The sequence below is a fragment of the Lupinus angustifolius genome, chromosome LG06 (genome assembly GCF_001865875.1).
Source record: "Lupinus angustifolius cultivar Tanjil chromosome LG06, LupAngTanjil_v1.0, whole genome shotgun sequence".
Taxonomy (NCBI): domain Eukaryota; kingdom Viridiplantae; phylum Streptophyta; class Magnoliopsida; order Fabales; family Fabaceae; genus Lupinus; species Lupinus angustifolius.
The window spans coordinates 23,606,423-23,624,954 of record NC_032014.1 but is presented as its reverse complement, the minus strand read 5'-3'; the positions used below and the strand labels follow the sequence as shown (position 1 = coordinate 23,624,954).

At 33.9% G+C, this 18,532-nt stretch overlaps 2 protein-coding genes across 2 annotated transcripts; one reads left to right on the top strand and one right to left on the bottom strand.

Annotated features, from left to right (window-relative positions):
* Nucleotides 5,582–8,182, top strand: LOC109350278 (cytochrome P450 86A1-like). The gene is made up of 2 exons (XM_019591483.1): nt 5,582–6,375; nt 7,039–8,182. The coding sequence occupies exons 1-2, from the start codon at nt 5,652–5,654 to the stop codon at nt 7,905–7,907; spliced, it is 1,593 nt and encodes a 530-aa protein (XP_019447028.1). The 5' UTR covers nt 5,582–5,651; the 3' UTR covers nt 7,908–8,182.
* Nucleotides 10,879–18,133, bottom strand: LOC109350277 (sodium-dependent phosphate transport protein 1, chloroplastic-like). Its single transcript, XM_019591482.1, has 10 exons — nt 17,741–18,133; nt 16,591–16,698; nt 16,323–16,478; nt 15,888–16,103; nt 15,469–15,678; nt 13,453–13,590; nt 12,888–12,989; nt 12,452–12,517; nt 12,152–12,236; nt 10,879–11,356 (listed from the first exon to the last, which is right to left on the bottom strand). The coding sequence occupies exons 1-10, from the start codon at nt 18,101–18,103 to the stop codon at nt 11,259–11,261; spliced, it is 1,542 nt and encodes a 513-aa protein (XP_019447027.1). The 5' UTR covers nt 18,104–18,133; the 3' UTR covers nt 10,879–11,258.

The window sequence follows — 18,532 nt, the reverse complement described above, 5'->3', positions numbered from 1 at the left end:
TTCAAACACTTTGCGTTGTTCCTCATTAGCTAGAAGCCTTGCCAAATCTAGAGGGTTGGACTCCATAGAAGTAGTTCCTTGCCTCTTTTGAATCGTGGAGGTGCGTTGCTTCTTGGTTTTTGAAGAGGAAGCCATAGATTTTTGGTTTTGAAGGTTTAGGTTTTGAGGTTTTAGAGGTTTCTGATTTAGGTTACTAAACACGAAAATGATGGTTGAGAAGTGTTTAGAAGGGAAATGTGATAAGAATAGACACAAAAATCACTTAAAACAGATCAAAAACGAAAATTATAGGGTTTGAGAGGGTTAAATAAGAGAGAGCACGAGTTGATGAGGAAGATGAGTTTGAAAAAGTTTAAAAATGCAGAAAAAATACATATATAACAGCACAGAGGAATCGGTTACTCACTTTGAGTAATCGGTTACTCAAATTAAAAATTTGCAAACATCAACTCAGAGTAATCGGTTACTCATTTTGAGTAACCGGTTACTGAAACACGTTGTTTAACCCTGTAATCGGTTACTCTCTAGTGTAATCGATTATTGACCTTAGAAAAACTTATTTTTAGGCAAAATTAAGCTATGAAAATAATTTTTAACCCAAAATTGAAATTTTTTTTAATCATAAATAAGCACATTTAAGTTCAAGTAAGCATAAAATAGATATAATGAAGCACACATATAATCATATATAAGCATTTAAGATAATTATGTTTCATCAAGAATGCCTAATTCTCGTCTAATTTTATAAAAAGGGTTTTTGCCAATGGTTTAGTGAATATATATGCTAGTTGGTTGTGAGTATAACAAATTCTATAGACACATCCTTCTTTTGGACATGGACTCTAAGGATGGTCCCTAAGGAAGTGATGCCTTATATCAATGTGCTTGGTTCTAGAATGCATAACATGATTCCTTGTGAGGTTTATAGCACTTGTATTGTCACATTTTAAAGGAATACACCCTAAGTCTAAGTCATAATCTCGTAATTGTTGTTTGAGCCACAACACTTGGGCACAACAACTACCTGCTGCTATATATTCAGCTTCAGTAGTGCTTAGGGCAACGTTTTCTTGTTTCTTCCAAGACCAAGAGACTAAAGCATTTCCCAAAATATGACAAGTACCACTTGTACTTTTCATCTCAGATTTTCACCCCGCAAAATCTGAATCCGAATAACCAACCAAATCACATAAACTTCCTTTTGAATACCATAGCCCAACGTTAGATGTACCCTTAAGATATTTCATGATTCTCTTAACGACAACTATGTGTGATTCCTTTGGTTTAGATTGATAGCGTGCACATAGACATACATTAAACATTATATCAGGTCTATTGGCAGTTAAATATAAAAGAGATCCGATCATACCTCGATACTTTGATATTTTAATGCTTTTTCCTCTTCATATGTATCAATGTAAGTACCAGATCTCATAGGAGTAGCTATTGGCTTGCAGCCATCCATGTCAAATCTTTTTATCAAGTCTCTGCAATACTTGGATTGACTTACGGAAATGTCATTATCAAGTTGTTTGATTTGAAATCCAAGGAAGTAATTTAACTTCCCATCATGGATATTTCAAACTCTCCTTGCATCATTTTTCCAAATTCACTACACAAAACCTCATTAGTAGAACCAAAAATAATATCATCTACATAAATTTGAACAAGTAGAGTATGATGATTTATTCTTTTTATAAAGAGTGTAGTGTCGACCTTTCCTTTGTTCAAACCTTTTTCAAGTAGAAATTTAGTTAGACGGTCATACCATGCACTTAGATAAATATAATAACAATGTTACCTATACCACGGTTTTTCTTTTGATGTTCTATGCATAGGTAACAGGGCCTATATTGCTTGAATAAATGATAATTTTGAATCTCCTCGTGCTATGGCTTTGAACAGCCATTGTCATGATAATACATTTATGCTTATGGCTTTCAAGCACTCCTGCAAAACAAATTAAAAATATTTTCTAGGTACCCAATGTGATTTGGGTCCTGCGGGGTTAACACATTTCTCAATCCAAACATATTGGCATGTTGGAATACCAACTTTCCTAATATGACATGAATTAGGAATATGGTCAACATTTTTACAATAAAAGCATGTGGGTTCATGTTGATGCATCTTTTGTTTAGACTTGTAGAAAGAATGTTGATCAAGATTTTCTTTAGAAATATTATGCATGCAATCATTCTTAGTTTTCACAAAAGTACTCTTTGTCATACCATTAGTTTTTCGGCTATTTATGTAGCCTAGACCTCTTCGGTCATTGGTATGTTTTTTAGTATTTAAAATATTGTCCAACTTATGAGTACTCTTCTTGAACATATTCATTTCTTGATTTAATGAAACAATTTTAGTTTCAAGAGTATCACATTTTGGACAGTCAATGCACTTGTCATTTGATTTGGATTTTAAAGCATCCAAATCTTTTTGTAGAATTTTATTTTGACTCACAAGAAGTTCTATAGTATTTTTCTAATTTATGCACATTTTAGAGAGTCTAATAAATTCTTCATGTAATTCACAAAAAGCGTTATTTAACTCATTATATGAAAATGTATCATTTGGTTCAGAGTTACTAACCTCATAATCGTCATTTGAATTGTGTGAAGCCATCAATGAAATATGTGTTTGCTCCTTAATTATGAGTTCTGCATTTGAACCATCATCTTTATCTTATGATATAACATTTGTTCTTATATGCTTCTTGTCCTTCTTTCTTTTGAATGTATGATGCTTTTGTAGGGCTGGACAAGCATATTTTAGATGATCTGGTTTTCTGCATATTGAGCATGTAGATTTTTGCTTTGATGTTGATGTTTCACTATTTGTTGTAGACCTTTGTACTTCTTTGGCTTCATGTATCCTTTCTAAAGTGTCCCAAATTCCTTTTGACGTTTTGCAACTTGACACTCTAAGGAATTCTTTTTCTTCTAAAGCCAACACAAGAATGTTTTTGGCTTTAAGATCGTATTGCATTTTCTTCTTGTCTTCATCATTCCATGAAGATTTTGGCTTTACTTCCCTTACACTGTTGATAACGGTGAAGGGTTCATATGGTCCTTCTTCAATTACATTCCATATGTCGAAGTCTTGAGATTCTATGAAGATTCTATTCTGATTTTTCAAAAGTCATAGCACTCTCCAGCAAAGCTTAGAGGGAGGTTGATATTGGAATCTTCTCCTAGGAATGATCTTGAGGCCATCGTTGATATAGGATCAGATTTGAGAATATCTTACTCAAAAATAGCTCTGGTGCCAATTGTAAGACTGAGATTGCAACTAAGAAGGGGGAGGTGAATTAGTTGACTAGAAATTATGACCACTTTTTCTGCAAAATGAAGAGTTAAAGTGCAGCGGATAATATTGCAGAAAATAAACAAGAATAAATCCAAGAGGTAAGGGAGAAGAGAATACACAATGTTTTATACTGGTTCACCTTCTTGTCCACCGAAGGCTACGTCCAGTACTCTTGCAGCACAAGAGATTTTCCACTAAATATTATGAGTTGTAATTACAATATCTCACCCCGAGATCTCTATGTACCTTACACACTCCCTAATTCTTATACCCTTGGAAAAAACCTTTCCAAGTGAATCTATTCCCCACTTTTCTATTCAATCAACTCTTTTGTATACTTAGTAATAATGCTCTTTAAGTTTACAAAACTTTGAAACACTTTACTTCAAGCAACTCAGAAAAATAACTTTAAAAGTTTGAGTGCAAGTTGCTAGAAGTGCAGAAAACTATTTCGGAAAAGTGTAGGAAAGTTGTGAGAAAAGTGTGAAAGAGTTATGAAAGATTTGTTCTTTTGATTGTGAGTTCTAAGGCCTTTAAATAGGTTTTTCAATCAGTCATTGTGCCTTTATGAAAGAGTGTGACACTTTTGGAATGAAGGCATTTCGTTTGGGATGAAAACCCTTGAGTTTCAAATCTGGAAAACTGATGTAACAACTCTCAGTAACCGATTACAGTATTGAGTAATCGATTACCCAAATGTTCTTTCCAACAATGAAATTAAAATTCACTTAGAGTAATCGGTTAATCAAATTTGAGTAATCGGGTACTCCAATTCAAATTAAATTCACTTAGAGTAATCGGTTAATCAAATTTGAGTAATCGGGTACTCCAATTCAAATTTTGTTAGATAACTGATTTTCACTTATGTAACTTGTTACTCAAATTTCAGTAACCTGTTACACAGTATTTTGAAAAATGTTTTCATTTAAAACTTGAAGTGTTTCAATTTCAAATTTCTTTTAAAATATTTTGAGCATTACTACTTTGGTATATTAAAGAGTATAGGATAGAAGTACCTATTTAGACTTAGACTAATTGTCTTGAAGCTTTAATCTTCTTGGTCTTCATAAGTAATCTTCATTTTTCTTCTTTTTAGTGATGTTAGTATCTTCATCAAAACCTTATTAAGGTCAGGAGCAAAAATCTTCTTCACAAATATTTATATGTTATTTGTGTAATGTTTTTTTATAGGATCAATACATTTAAAAAATAGTTAACACATGAATAATATGTTAGTAAAATACAGAGATTATCAAAAATATATATATATATATATATATATATATATTGGTTCCCTCGTTGAAATGATAATAAGGAATGACTCAATTAATAAATTCAATCAAAGTTAGTTCTATATTCTTTCAAATTTAAGTTTAATGTGCATCCTCAACCAATACTAACACTCCTGTACAAAACAAAATGAATTATGATACTCCTCATTAATAGAAATATAAGTGTTTCAAAAATAAATGAAAATATATTTTTCAATGTTATAGACAGAGATCATCTATTCCGAGGATAGAGATCATCTGTCTCTATTCCTGTCCCATTTTTTTGTCCAGGTTCAATAAAAAAATGACACTTCATTAAAAACAAAAACCCTAAAAACATAAATAACATATTTGCATTATTTTGAGAAATCTTATTGGCTAGGGACATGGGGACACATTCATTTTGGGATATATGATCCTCATTTCTATCCCAAAAGTTGTCTCATTTCATATACTTTGACCAACCAGAATGTGACTTTTTGTTATTTTTTGTTTTTAAAAATAAAATTTTATTCATTGTGGCAATATGCATAGACTTGGGACAGGGAATGAAACATGATTAGGGACCAATAATCCTTGTCCCAATGACATCTATCTAATTGATTACAATGAAATTACATTTTTCTCATTAAAAACAAATATATAAACATGTAATTGTCTCTCTATTAATGGAGAGAAACATTGTTCAAACAATAGAGATTTGTTGTTCTATATCATGTCTTATATGCTAAGTTGTGTCATGTCAATATCATATCTTTATTTTTGCTTTATTATTAATAGTGGGGACAATATATCTATGTTCTCTCCAATCCACCTACATAAGTCTAATGTTGCATCATGTATTCACCAAATAAAAAGTTTTCCGTTCTTGTGTGTCACACGTAGAGTATAGTTTTTATCAACCTAACAGCAATACTCTTAAAGGCCAGAAAATTCTCAACAACCTCTCCTAAAACCTTCTCAACATGTCATCAAATATATATTTAAGCACCAATCTTTCCCTTTTACTTCAGACCATTCTACTGAAAGTGCAATAATAAAAGACCACAATATACCATTCTATTATATACCATGATGCAAATGGATACGCTCCAAATTTTCTTCACCCTAGCAGCAGTACTATCAGCATACCTCCTTTGGTTCCACCTCTTTTCTCGAACCCTATCGGGTCCGAGAGTCTATCCAATCGTAGGCAGCCTTCCTGCTCTCTTCAAGAACCGGAACCGTGTCCACGATTGGATAGCCTCAAACCTCCAAACCGGGGGTTCAGCCACCTACCAAACATGCATCATCCCTTTCCCTTTCTTGGCACGCAAGGAAGGCTTCTACACCGTCACGTGTCACCCCAAGAACATCGAATACATCCTCCGAACTCGGTTCGATAACTACCCTAAAGGTCCCAAATGGCAAACCGCGTTCCACGACCTTCTAGGTCAGGGAATATTCAACAGCGACGGTGAAACATGGCTCATGCAACGCAAAACCGCTGCGCTTGAGTTTACTACACGAACCCTGAGACAGGCCATGGCTCGATGGGTGAACCGGACCATCAAGAACCGGTTATGGTGCATTTTAGACAAAGCTGCGAAAGAAAACGTTGAAGTTGATATGCAAGATCTACTTCTGAGGTTAACTTTTGATAATATTTGCGGTCTCACTTTTGGGAAAGATCCAGAAACACTGTCACCGGATCTACCAGAGAACCCATTTTCAAAGGCATTTGACACTGCAACTGAAGCTACACTGCATAGGCTTTTATACCCTGGTATTCTGTGGAGGTTTCAGAATTTTCTTGGTAAGTTATATCATGTGTACAACATTGTCAAACTTTTATAGATTTATAAGCAGTTTTTTATTTCCCTTTTTTACATGATTTTAAACAGTGGTTAAAGTCACAAGTCAAATACAATTGCAATTATTCTATGTTAATGTTGATTGTAATTGCAAAAAAAATCATTAGAATTGTCAGCCACTCCAAATAATTATTGTAATTTAGAAGAGAATAAAATATATATTTATATTAGACTATTTTCTCCTGTAATGCATGTTATATTTAGTTATTTTTTATAAAATTATTCTAAAAATTAAAAAATATGACATCTATCATATTTATTCTCAATTTAAACTATCAAGAAAATTGGACAAAAAAAATATTTAAATCATGTTATGCCATTTATACGTATTTGTCATGAACTAGGATCTTGTATTATTTCAATATTTAAATCATGTTATGCCACTAATATGTATTTGTCATGAACAAGGATGTTGTATTATTTCTCTTTGTTTCAAAGATAAATATATTATTAAAAACTACTTTAAATATTAATATATTAATATCGGATGAATTTCCTTTCTGCGGTGTATCAGATCTTTTGATGATAAAAAATAATTAAATATGTGTTATCATTTAATATTATTTGAACGAATGACATGCTTTAAGACAAATATTACCTTGCAGGTTTTGGTATGGAGAAGAAACTGAGTCAGAGTTTGATGATTGTGGACACTTACATGAACGACGCCGTTAAGGCTCGTGAAGAAGCACCTTCTGATGACTTAATCTCTAGGTTTATGAAGAAACGCGACATCGACGGCAAAAACTTTAGCCTTGGCGTGCTTCAACGAATCGCGTTAAACTTCGTTCTCGCCGGAAGGGACACGTCATCGGTGGCGCTCACCTGGTTCTTCTGGCTCGTAATGAACCACCCCGAAGTTGAAGAGAGGATATTAAAAGAGCTAACGGCGGTTCTAGCCGACACTCGCGGCGAAGATCGTGGGAAATGGGTGGAGGAAGCGGTGGACTTTGAAGAAGCGGAGAGGTTAATATACTTGAAAGCTGCTTTAGCTGAAACGCTGCGTTTATATCCTTCTGTGCCGGAGGACTTTAAGTACGCGGTGGATGACGACATCTTGCCGGACGGAACGGTGGTTCCGGCGGGTTCGACAGTGACGTATTCGATATACTCTGTTGGGAGAATGAAATCTATATGGGGTGAAGATTGCATGGAGTTTAGACCGGAACGGTGGTTATCGGTTCATGAAAACCGGTTCGATCAAACCCGGTTCGATCAGTACCGGTTCGAACCGCCTAAGGATGGGTATAAGTTTGTGGCTTTTAATGCTGGACCGAGAACTTGTTTGGGAAAGGACTTGGCTTACCTGCAAATGAAATCTGTGGCTGCAGCTGTGCTGCTTCGTTACCGGCTATATCCGGTTCCCAGTCACCGTGTGGAGCAGAAGATGTCTCTCACTCTGTTCATGAAGAATGGGCTCCATGTGTTCTTGCATCCACGTCAACTTCAACCTGAGGCTTCCACGTGTGCATAGGAAAGGGTAATTTGGTCATTGCATATAAGGGAATGTGATTATTTCAGGAATATTATTAAAATACACTTTACATGCGAAGGTGTTTATGTAAATTTGATTATTATACTTTTGGGTGGGTGTTTAGTTGTTGGATTGGGTGTCATAGTGGGTGGACAAATTTGAGTTTATGGTGGTTCAACTAAGGTGGTGTACTTTGATGTTTACTTCTATATTTTTAATCTTATTGTTTATCAATACTACAATAATAGAAATAAATAAAGTTTTATTTTAAATTATACTGATTTTCTGCTCAGTCCTTTTATTTATGGACAAAACCTCTTTAGGTACAAATAGTACTAATGACCAATTATAGTCGGACATGTGTAATTTTTTTATTTCACCACTAACCATACTCTAACACTGTTAACGCAACTGTTATCTCTTGTGAGTTATCAGTCTCACTTTCATTATAACTCTCATTCCCTTATTGCAAATTTCACTCATAGAAATCTCTTGTTCTATTTACAGGTTTGTTAATTCCATCTACTTACATTCTAAATTCTTATGCCTTTTTTTCATTCATTACCAACTCTTTCCTTCTTTTATGTGTTTTTCTTCTCATAGTTGTCACTGTGTTTTTTCATCTTTATTCATTAAGCAGATTCCATTTTACTTCTTTTCTATTTTTAATGGTGTTTTGCTTCTTTACATCATTAATAGGGCAAATAAAATTATATGCACAAAACTGTTTTGAGACAACAACACCCCTGTTCAAAAATGTATTAGCAACTCCTCATCAAAAGTTAGAGCAAATACTCACAGACCAAATTCAAAATATCATGGAACCTAACATATAATTCAACCTCAAATACTCACAATCAACAAGTTCCTAGAGAACCTCCAATTTCAATACCAGCAATAAACCCTAACCCTTAAATATCATGCATCAAGAATAAGGGGAGAAATAAAACCAGAATAATGATGAGAAATAAGCAAAATGGAACTACACTATGCAAATACAATAGAGAAAAAAACATGAGATACAAATGATAAGGAAAACTAGTAGAGGAAATGATAAGAGAGCCTGAAATTTGTAAGGGAATGGAAGAGTGATAGTGAAAGTGAGACTGGGAATTGAGAAGAAGGATAACTGAACATTGTTAAAGTGAGTTTAAAAAATTACATGTGTCCAATTATAATTGATCACCAGTACCATTTGTACATAACCTAAGTTTTGTCCTTTATTTATTTCTAGAGTATGACATGACTTGCAACTTAACTAAATTAGACCGAGTTGGGGTATTTCAATGGGCAGCTATATATTAACCAATCCACCATTAACACAAAGGACATAATGAAATGCGACAATGTCCTAGTCCATTTTCAAACTTTCAGAAAAGCATGACATTGGACAATACATAATGCCATATACACCACCACAAAATAGTGTAACATAAAAATGTAGTAGCACATTGATTGATTGACATGGTTAGGAGTATAATTACTAGTTGTGCTTTACATAATGTATGCATTAATATTGTTCCTTCTGAGTTTTGGACTAATAGGAAACCTATTTCTTGGCATGCCTCCTCCCTCGAATTACTCTAGAAGATGAAGTTAATGTTGGATTAACTGGTCACTCCCTTTCTCTTGAATAGGAGTCTCAACTATTTTTTCTCTATTTTCTTTTTCCAAACCCCTCATTCACATCATCTCCTTTTTCATAATGATATTTTTACAAGGTTCAATATTCTTCTGGATTCCAGCCTGGGGGGATCAGGAAGATTTTGGGGTGCACAATTTTAATAGAAGAGATAAATGGAGAAACACTGGGTCATGATTTTTATTGAAGAGATGAATGAGTTTTTGATAAACCATAAACTACTTGATTTTACACGCGACAGTAATTGTAGAGAAAGATGAAAGGTTTCCGAAGTTGAGAGGCTGAAGATGTAAGAGTTAAAAACTATATTTTTATTAAAACATGTTGGGCTTAAAATTAGGTTAAAATAGGTTGGGCCAGAACCTGGGTCAAAACAAACTAAAATTGCAGCCGAAAGGTTAAAATGATTGTCTCCTTCCTCAAGTAAAAATGTGTGACAATTCAGGCAGTTTGACGCTCCAACATGTCTCGCTCCGCTACAAGTTCACTTTTCTGCACATGTTGATACATTATTATCCATAAAAGTGTTCAATCATGCAATTCAATGCTTTGGAGCATGCTTTTGATAACCTTGATCATGACCATTAGCTCCCCAGTGGAGTTTATTTTGGGTGATGGAGGTATTAGCTCCGCATATTTCCAGTACCTTACTTAATTATACAAATCATGAAATGTTAATTCTATCTTATTATTCCAAAAGAAAGAAAAAACACTGTGCAACAACTCTACAGCCAGATATACAAATCTTATTCCTAAACTCAGTGAAACTGGTTGTTCAGCAGTAGCTCTTAGACCTAATCTCAAGTATTTGAAAATGGATTATTGCAGCCAAATTATATTTTCCTTGCATCACTTTTCTACCTGATAAAGAAAATTGGCCACAGTACAAGACCCATAAAAATGGTGGGTCTCCTATTAGGAATTAAAAAAATGCAACACAAGTGGATTAAGATATATAATCAGATTCCTAAAAGGAGACATGGAATGAAAACCAATGATTCCTCTCAAATCCTATGCCCCACAAAGAAGAAAATAAGTTATCAGTTGGTGCCCATAAGGAAAGAAAGAGAAGCACCCAACATTTCATTATAGCATTGGCATATCCCCTTACCCTATGAGAATGAAACTAATCCCTTTTGAAGCATGTGGTTGTACCTCCCAATAAGTGATGCTTACAGACCTTTTGGTCTATCTGAGAATCGATTGGGGCCTTATGTTACTAGATCAACGCATTTTTTGGTTTTAGTATTAGCATATAGTGCAACACTCACATCACCAACTTATTGACTAAAAAGGAGGAACTAAAACAGGCAGATAGGAAATTGGATAAGAGACAAAAGAAGGTAGATGAATAATGCTGCATAAATTACATTTCTAGATTGTCACAAAATTGATGTGTTGTTATGGACAATTGGAAATTATATTTACATGTATGATGTTAAATCAAAGCAACTATCTTCCCCAAAAATGGGGAAAAAGGAGAAGAAAGATGAATATAAATAATGTAAATTCATCTTTGAAGGAACAAGAGCACCTTTCATCCCTCAGATATATCTTCAATGCTTTTATCAGAAAAGTTTACCATTTTGTCATGCATAAGTAAAATGCATTTTGCTTCCTGAATTTCTTCTCATACTTCTTCCTCTTGTGTGGAAATAAGTCAAGATTTATCTCCTCATGTAACATGGCAAGTATCAATTATCTGTAACTTATTCTATGATCTTTTCACCGGTTGAAAAAAGGTTCCAAACCACAGTTCCAACCAAATACAGCCCAACTGAAACCTTGAAAACATCGTCCCACGAACCTGATAATAAAAGGAAACAGTAAGTATCAGATTCTTGTCCCGCGGATCAGATTCAAATGAAGTATTAATAACAAGCAATTATGCTAGAGTGAGAGATCTATCAACTCCACCAGGATGGTTCTCAATTTTCAAAATAAACTAAAGGGGTTTAGACCCTTAATTGCATGGCATCCAATCCATCATTTGATGTACGGTCTTCGGGTAGTATCAGATTGCGCTCCCAAAGACGGTACATAGTTTAATGAAGTATTAAGCACATGGAATTATTCTAAATTAGAGATCCACAACTTTGCCAAGAGAGTGAAAATTTCCAAAATAAGCTAATTTGAGCAGAATGTTAATTGCATGGCAGCCAATCTTCATTTAACATAAATGACCCCAAAATAAACGTTCTTTTACGATGAAGGGAGAAGAAAAATCAGGGTAAACCTTGGTTACACTCATGATAACTTACAACCCTTCATAATTACCTAACCAGCTAAACTTTGAGGCCGAAATTGGCTTGAACCACATCACTGAACTTCTTTAACATTACCAACTTACATGACAAATGAAGTAAAGTTGAGAAAGCTATCCATTCTATTCCTCACCATAAAAAATGAGAGATAAAGAACCATGTGGTTGCTTCAGAATAAATAAATAAATAAAAGGATTCTATGGACCTTAGTCTAGAAAATTAGTATCAGTTCATAACTAGGTTTCTATAAACCAACGTACCAATATCAAAGTCTCAGGAGAAGAACGACTCGAATACTCAACCCTCAGTAACCTAGAAATTATGATGATGATACTTACCATGCTGCAGAATGTAACCTGTTGCTGCTGTTCCAAGGACACCAGCCAGTACTCCAGCAGTATTAGATAGACCAAGCAATATCCCCTGAACATAAAATTAGGAAATAAAAATAGAAATCTTCCTTCCTTCCCAAATGATGTAATCGTTTAGCCGACTAATGGTGTGAACCTGACTATAGATGGCCATCAATTAACATACAAAAACGAAAAATATGTATGACACTCTTATTATTTATTCCACATGTCAAATATATAGAGTTCCATGTTGCAGGAAATTCCAGGTACCATGAATCCACTTACTGAATATCGAGGGGCAATATCTTGATGATTTGAATACAAACCAGACTGAGAAAATGCATCCGTTCCCTATTACGCAATAATTTCAGCCGAGTTAGGAAAGAGAAAGCGTAAAGGATGAACCAACACTTCCTAATTTTTATAAAAGGAACTAGCAAAACAAAAATGTATCGCTGTGCTGTGTTAATAATACTTCCCAAGACACCACTGTCAAGAAATTTAACTTTGCAAGTCAAACTAGCAAATTATGCACTCTGCATTATGAGCTAAAAACCGTGATAAAATTATTTAAGTGATACTCAAATTTGAGAAATTTTGTTAACAGTAACTTTTTCTCCAGAAATATTTTAGGAGACATACAACAAAATTATGTAAGGATTGTACATAGACTTCCATATCATAATAGCAAATATGTTTAAATACAAAACAAGAAGCGAACCTGACTGCACGTCATACACAAAACAGCCATCACAGGAGAATTAATGTGGCTCAATTGAGTTAAGAAGAAAGCAGGGCCAAGAAATCCAATTGTTTGCATTATCTGCAAAGAAAAATGTGGAAATATACTGTGAAACTGATAACCTGGTAATAATGGAACTGAGTTGAGCAAACAAGAGGGCAAAGGTGATAGAAATATTTTTATAGCTAGCTCCAATATATTAGGAAACATATTGAAAGAAAAGATGCCATCCCTATTATTAGCATATATTAGCATTAGGAAATGTACAATAAATAGAGTTCTTTCTAGTATAAAAATGAGACAAATGATGAAATTAACATAATGATTATCAACCAATTTTCTTAAACAAAAATTGTTAAAATTAAATAACAAAACATTATTCTGTTTGAACTTATTTAAATATAAAACATTATACGTAAGGACGTGCAAGACAAATTTGAGATAGGCATGAAGACAAAACTAGAGATTTATTTGCTTTTCATTAAGTTATTATCTAGAGAACTATTTTTCTGAATATCGGGAGAAAAATGATTGAAGAAGATACCTTGCGGACCGTTGTAACTGATACGCCCTTGCTCACAAGAGTGTCTGCAATCCAGCCACCAAGGTTTGCAGAAAGTGCCATTGTAAACCATGGTAAAACACAAAATAGCCCAGATTCTGTAAGATTGAACTTCAACACCTACAATTATATTAAAAAATAGCTTCTGTTAACCTCTAGTACTGTTATTTTTTTCCAAGTATTCAAGGATATTATAAATCAAAATATGTAGAGCTTCAATATGATTAATGCTTAGAATATAGATATTAGAAATCAATGCTTAGAATACAGATATTAGAAATCAAGATATTAACATATTTCAAATAGAAAGCTGACCTTTGTAGCTTCAATATCACAAATCCTCAAAATAGAGGCTTGACAAGTATATCAAGTAGGATGCTAAAATGTTATATATCAACAAGCAAGCTCAACATCCAATTCAATGACATAAAATTTTTATGACTATAGAATGAATGAGTGGCCTGTTTATGTAAAAATCCTTTCATTATGAGGCAAGATAGCTTGAACAAGATAATGACAGAATAGAGAACAAGATGAATGGATAAGAAGATGTGTGGTCGCATGATGTTGCTAAGATTATTAAGGCAGCAACTATGAGGTGAATAAAGGACAATGAAGGAATCCATCCTGCGCCAAGGTAGGTACAAATGAGGAAGGTTTGGGGTTCGAATTCTGATAGAGGAAATGATTTGAAGCAGAGAGGGGGCGGAGGAGAAAGGGAGGGGGGGGAATACGGGCAATCCTTGAGTTAGGAATTTGGGCCTAAGGGTAGTAAGGAAGAAGATCCCTGAAGAAGTATGCAGTGTGTTTTTTCATTTATATTCTTGTTTTCCTTCTTTTTGAAGAATTATAGAGGTCTTCCTGTGCTGTAAGGAGTTAATGTCCATATTTTCTTAAAGAAATTCATGTTTTTCTTATGAGATAATAGAACAAACCAGGGGGTTAAGGTTTTAGGAGAAGAAAAGAAGAGATAATTATCTAATTCTTTACTATAGCTATAAGCTATGAAGCATGGATACGGATGTGTCGGATACGACACGTATCCGATACGTTGACAAGTATTTTTTCTAAAATATAGGATATGATACGTTCAGGGATACATGTATAAAATAGTAAAAATACATAAAATATGATAAAATTATAAGTGTAAATCAAAATATCTAAAGTAGAAAATATAATGGAAATTGTAAACCATTGTCCTCCAAAATTCAAAGTACCAAAATTAGAAAATATAATAGAATAATTCATAAAATTGATAAAATGTATCCTATTTTTTTGTTGAAAACGTATCAAATATGTATCTTCATCTTTATTTATTTATTTTTTTAATTTTTGGATACTCTAGGGATATATATCCTCCTTCATAAATCCGAGTGTATCCGTGTCGACACTGACACGTAAGGGTATTCAAGGTATCCGTGCTTCAGAGGTTATAAGTCAGAGAAATGCTTCAGGCAGTAAAACTAGTAACCATTAGCAAGTAAATAAAAAACAAAGCAATGTCGTCATATTTATGATACACTAAAAATAGACTAAAAACAGTAATCCGTGATTAAACAATCCTACTAATTGGCATCAAACTAAGTTAACCATAAATAAACATAGAAGACCAGCAACTTGCCGCAACAATAAACATGCTTTAGGAATTTTAACTGACTTCTGAGACTGTGCACTAAAAGCTAAATGATGAGAAACAAATGGCACACGTGATCTATTATTCTATTTTTTTTCCTTTTCCATATATTATTTGGATCATTCACATGATCTGATTTCCTACTTTCAGTCACTTACTTTACCTCTTCTTTATCCATTATCTGATGTTAATATGTTATACATCAAGAACCAGACAAGGCAATATTTATACATCGTGGTAACAGTAACTTTATTATCTAAACAAATTCATACAAAGCCATGAAGATCATAGTGGGGAAAAAAAGATCTGTGGCCTGAGCCATATCATGTAATCGGTAATATACCGAACGAAATAGAAAGACTTACTTGGTTATAGTATGTTGGCATCCATGTAAGAAGGATGAAAGTTCCCCAGTTGTGACAAAAATGGGACACTATCAGGGCCCACACTGGTGGTTTTGACAAAATCAATCTCCAAGGTATTGCTTTCACAGGTTCCTTGGAATAACTGTTGTTAGCAAGCAACTTTCTTTCTTCAGGCCGCAGTTCAGGATCTTCAAGAGGTGAACTATGTGCCTACAGCAATAGCTCCCACAAAGAACAGAAAAGATTAGTACATGAGCATGTATAAAAAATGATACAAAGATACGAAATTTGTAGAAACAAAAAATAATGTTGAGATCAGATATTCATATTTCATATTACAAAATCAATTTCAAGACAAGAAAAAGTTTCTACTGAAAAAACGTATGCAAAGGAAATAATTTAAAACGTGCAAATCTTACCTTACTAAGCCACAAAGAAAACCAGACTGTCCCAAGAGAACCGAAGGAGTAAAATACAGATGGCCATCCATACTGATGAATTAGAAACGGTGAAAAGGCCAGTCCAGTGACCGAACCAAGGTACATGCCACTGTAAACCAGCGCTAACGATCTACTTCTCTCGGCCACAGGAACCCATTTTGATAGAATGTTATTCATGGCTGGCATAGCAACACCCTAGCAAGGACCAAAAGAAGTGAGCTCCATATGCCAAAGGGCTATCATCATATTTTATTGTCACTAATCGGACAAATCAAATCATTACTCATATCAGTTATAATATTGATTACACAACAAAAGAACATTTCAATTTTTTCTTCATAATATAATTTCTTTTGCCAATAAATTAGTAATTCAGAGAAGCATGTCATTTAGAGCACTGCTAACATAACCTACCTCACCAATCCCCATCAATGCACGAGCAACGAGTAGAAAAGGCAACCCAAGTTTGGCAGCAACGGGAGTGAGAATCGTCGCAATGGACCACCAAACCACGGCAAATCCCAATACCTGCTTTCCCCCCACTGTGTCTGCCCATATTCCACCAGCAATCTGCAACAAATATCTATCAATGATCAAGAGTCATGGCCTTAAGTTCATATTCGTACAAACAGAAAAAAGTTACTGATTAAACTTCGGTTTATTAGAATGAAATCACATTTACTTGAGTGAGAAGGTATCCCCAAAAGAAAGAAGACTGTATCAAACCAACAGTGCTGGGATTCCAATTGTACTCTGCTGACATGGGAAGTATAGCAATGCTCATATTTACCTGAAAATGTGAAGCAGATAGAAGTTTCTTAGGGCTGAAGTTAACCAAACACTTACAAATTTCAATGTCAGCCACAGCAACACCAATTAAAGGGTTTTCTTATTGAACCATAATAATTCGGTGAACCCTGTGATGGACGACACGTCAACACGTGTTTCATAAATATAAAAATTATTTATGTGTAGTTCAATACAAAATGATGAGTTATATAAGACCCACATACTAACCAGTTACCCAAGATTCTTATATCTGAAAGTTAAAATTTGCAACCCCGAAAAATTCAAAGTTGTTAAATTAACCTTATATCAAGAAGAGTAAAAGATATTACTCTGAATTGGATTCTACACTTAAAAGAAAACCAAAAGAAATCATGTATGAACATCACATTGTGGGTGAAGTTGTGATTATAATTGCATTGTGAATTTGTGATTATAAAATAGAAGATGATAGTACAAAAATGCAGCCACTGAAGCTGTGATTTCGATTTCGATGTTGTAGTAGAGACCTCGAAGACCAAAATATTATGGGAAAAATCACAGTTGCAACCCGCAATTGAAAAACATAATGAATAGCATAACTCTTTCACACGGAACTGTAAAAAGTTTATATTGCAGGTGAAAAACCTCATTGGTTCTTATGTTGTTGACACCTAGTGCAAATAATTAGATTCCAAGAGTGGATCAACTGTAAAACTCTAATTAAATTTAGTGCATGTTTGGTTCATCTTGAATTATGAGAAGCAATCGCTTATTCATCAAAAGCCCTTTTGATAATAAGCTAGTTTTAGTACAAAATAAGTTAATCCAAACACATACCTAATATAATTTATCAAAAATGCAGTCACAAAAACAGAATCAGCATTGGAAACAATTGTTCATGGTTTTAACATTCATTTCAGTTTTCAATCCTAGAGAATCTAGACAAGAAATCAAAACCAAAATTAAATTATGTACTATGTTTAACAAATTACACTTAACACAACTAAACATATTACTATAAACAGATCCTTATATTATAATAAAAATAACAACTTTTTACTTACTCTGTCCATGTTGCATAGAAGAAAAGCAGAGAAGCAAAGAATCACAATGACCCATCTCTTAGGAAACACTTCCCACCATGCAGATGTTGTTGCATCCACATTATCCAAAACATCACGTGACTTCTCAATAACAACAACATCCTCATCCTCGGATTTCACATCTGCCCACAACTTCCCTCCACCTTTTCGGGCGGTGAACCGGAAAACACGGTAGCTCCGCCGTGTATGGGAATTATGGGACGGAAAAAGTAGTGAAGAGAAGGATGAAGTTGAGTGGTTGAGATGGTTTCTTCGAGAAAGGGTGATGGTGGACGATGAAGTTGAAGGAGGCTTCGGAGTGAGAGAGAAAGAAGGAAGAAGCATGGCCTTCAGTGTTTGTTTTGTTCTTTCTTCTTTCTCTACTTGTGTTGCTGTTACAACAGTTTGAAGATTTTTTTTTTTGTGAGGAACAGAGGAGTGATATTTTAATAGAACTGGTTGTTATTTTGACACGTGTAGGTTGCGCACTGCACAGACAGATTACTCCTGTCATGTGTCATCATTAAAGGAAAGAAGCTATTGAATCTTTTAATTCAAAAATGTATATGAATGAATTTTATATATTATCATTATATTATATATTATTTATTTTTAATTATTATTAGTTTTTAAGAAAATACTGTAAATATATTTTAAATGATATGTTGATTATATATAAATCTTTATACTCATAGTGTAAATATTATACTCATCTTCAAATAGAGTAATATGTGTAAAAATTTATACACATTTAATATATTATCTATCATTTAT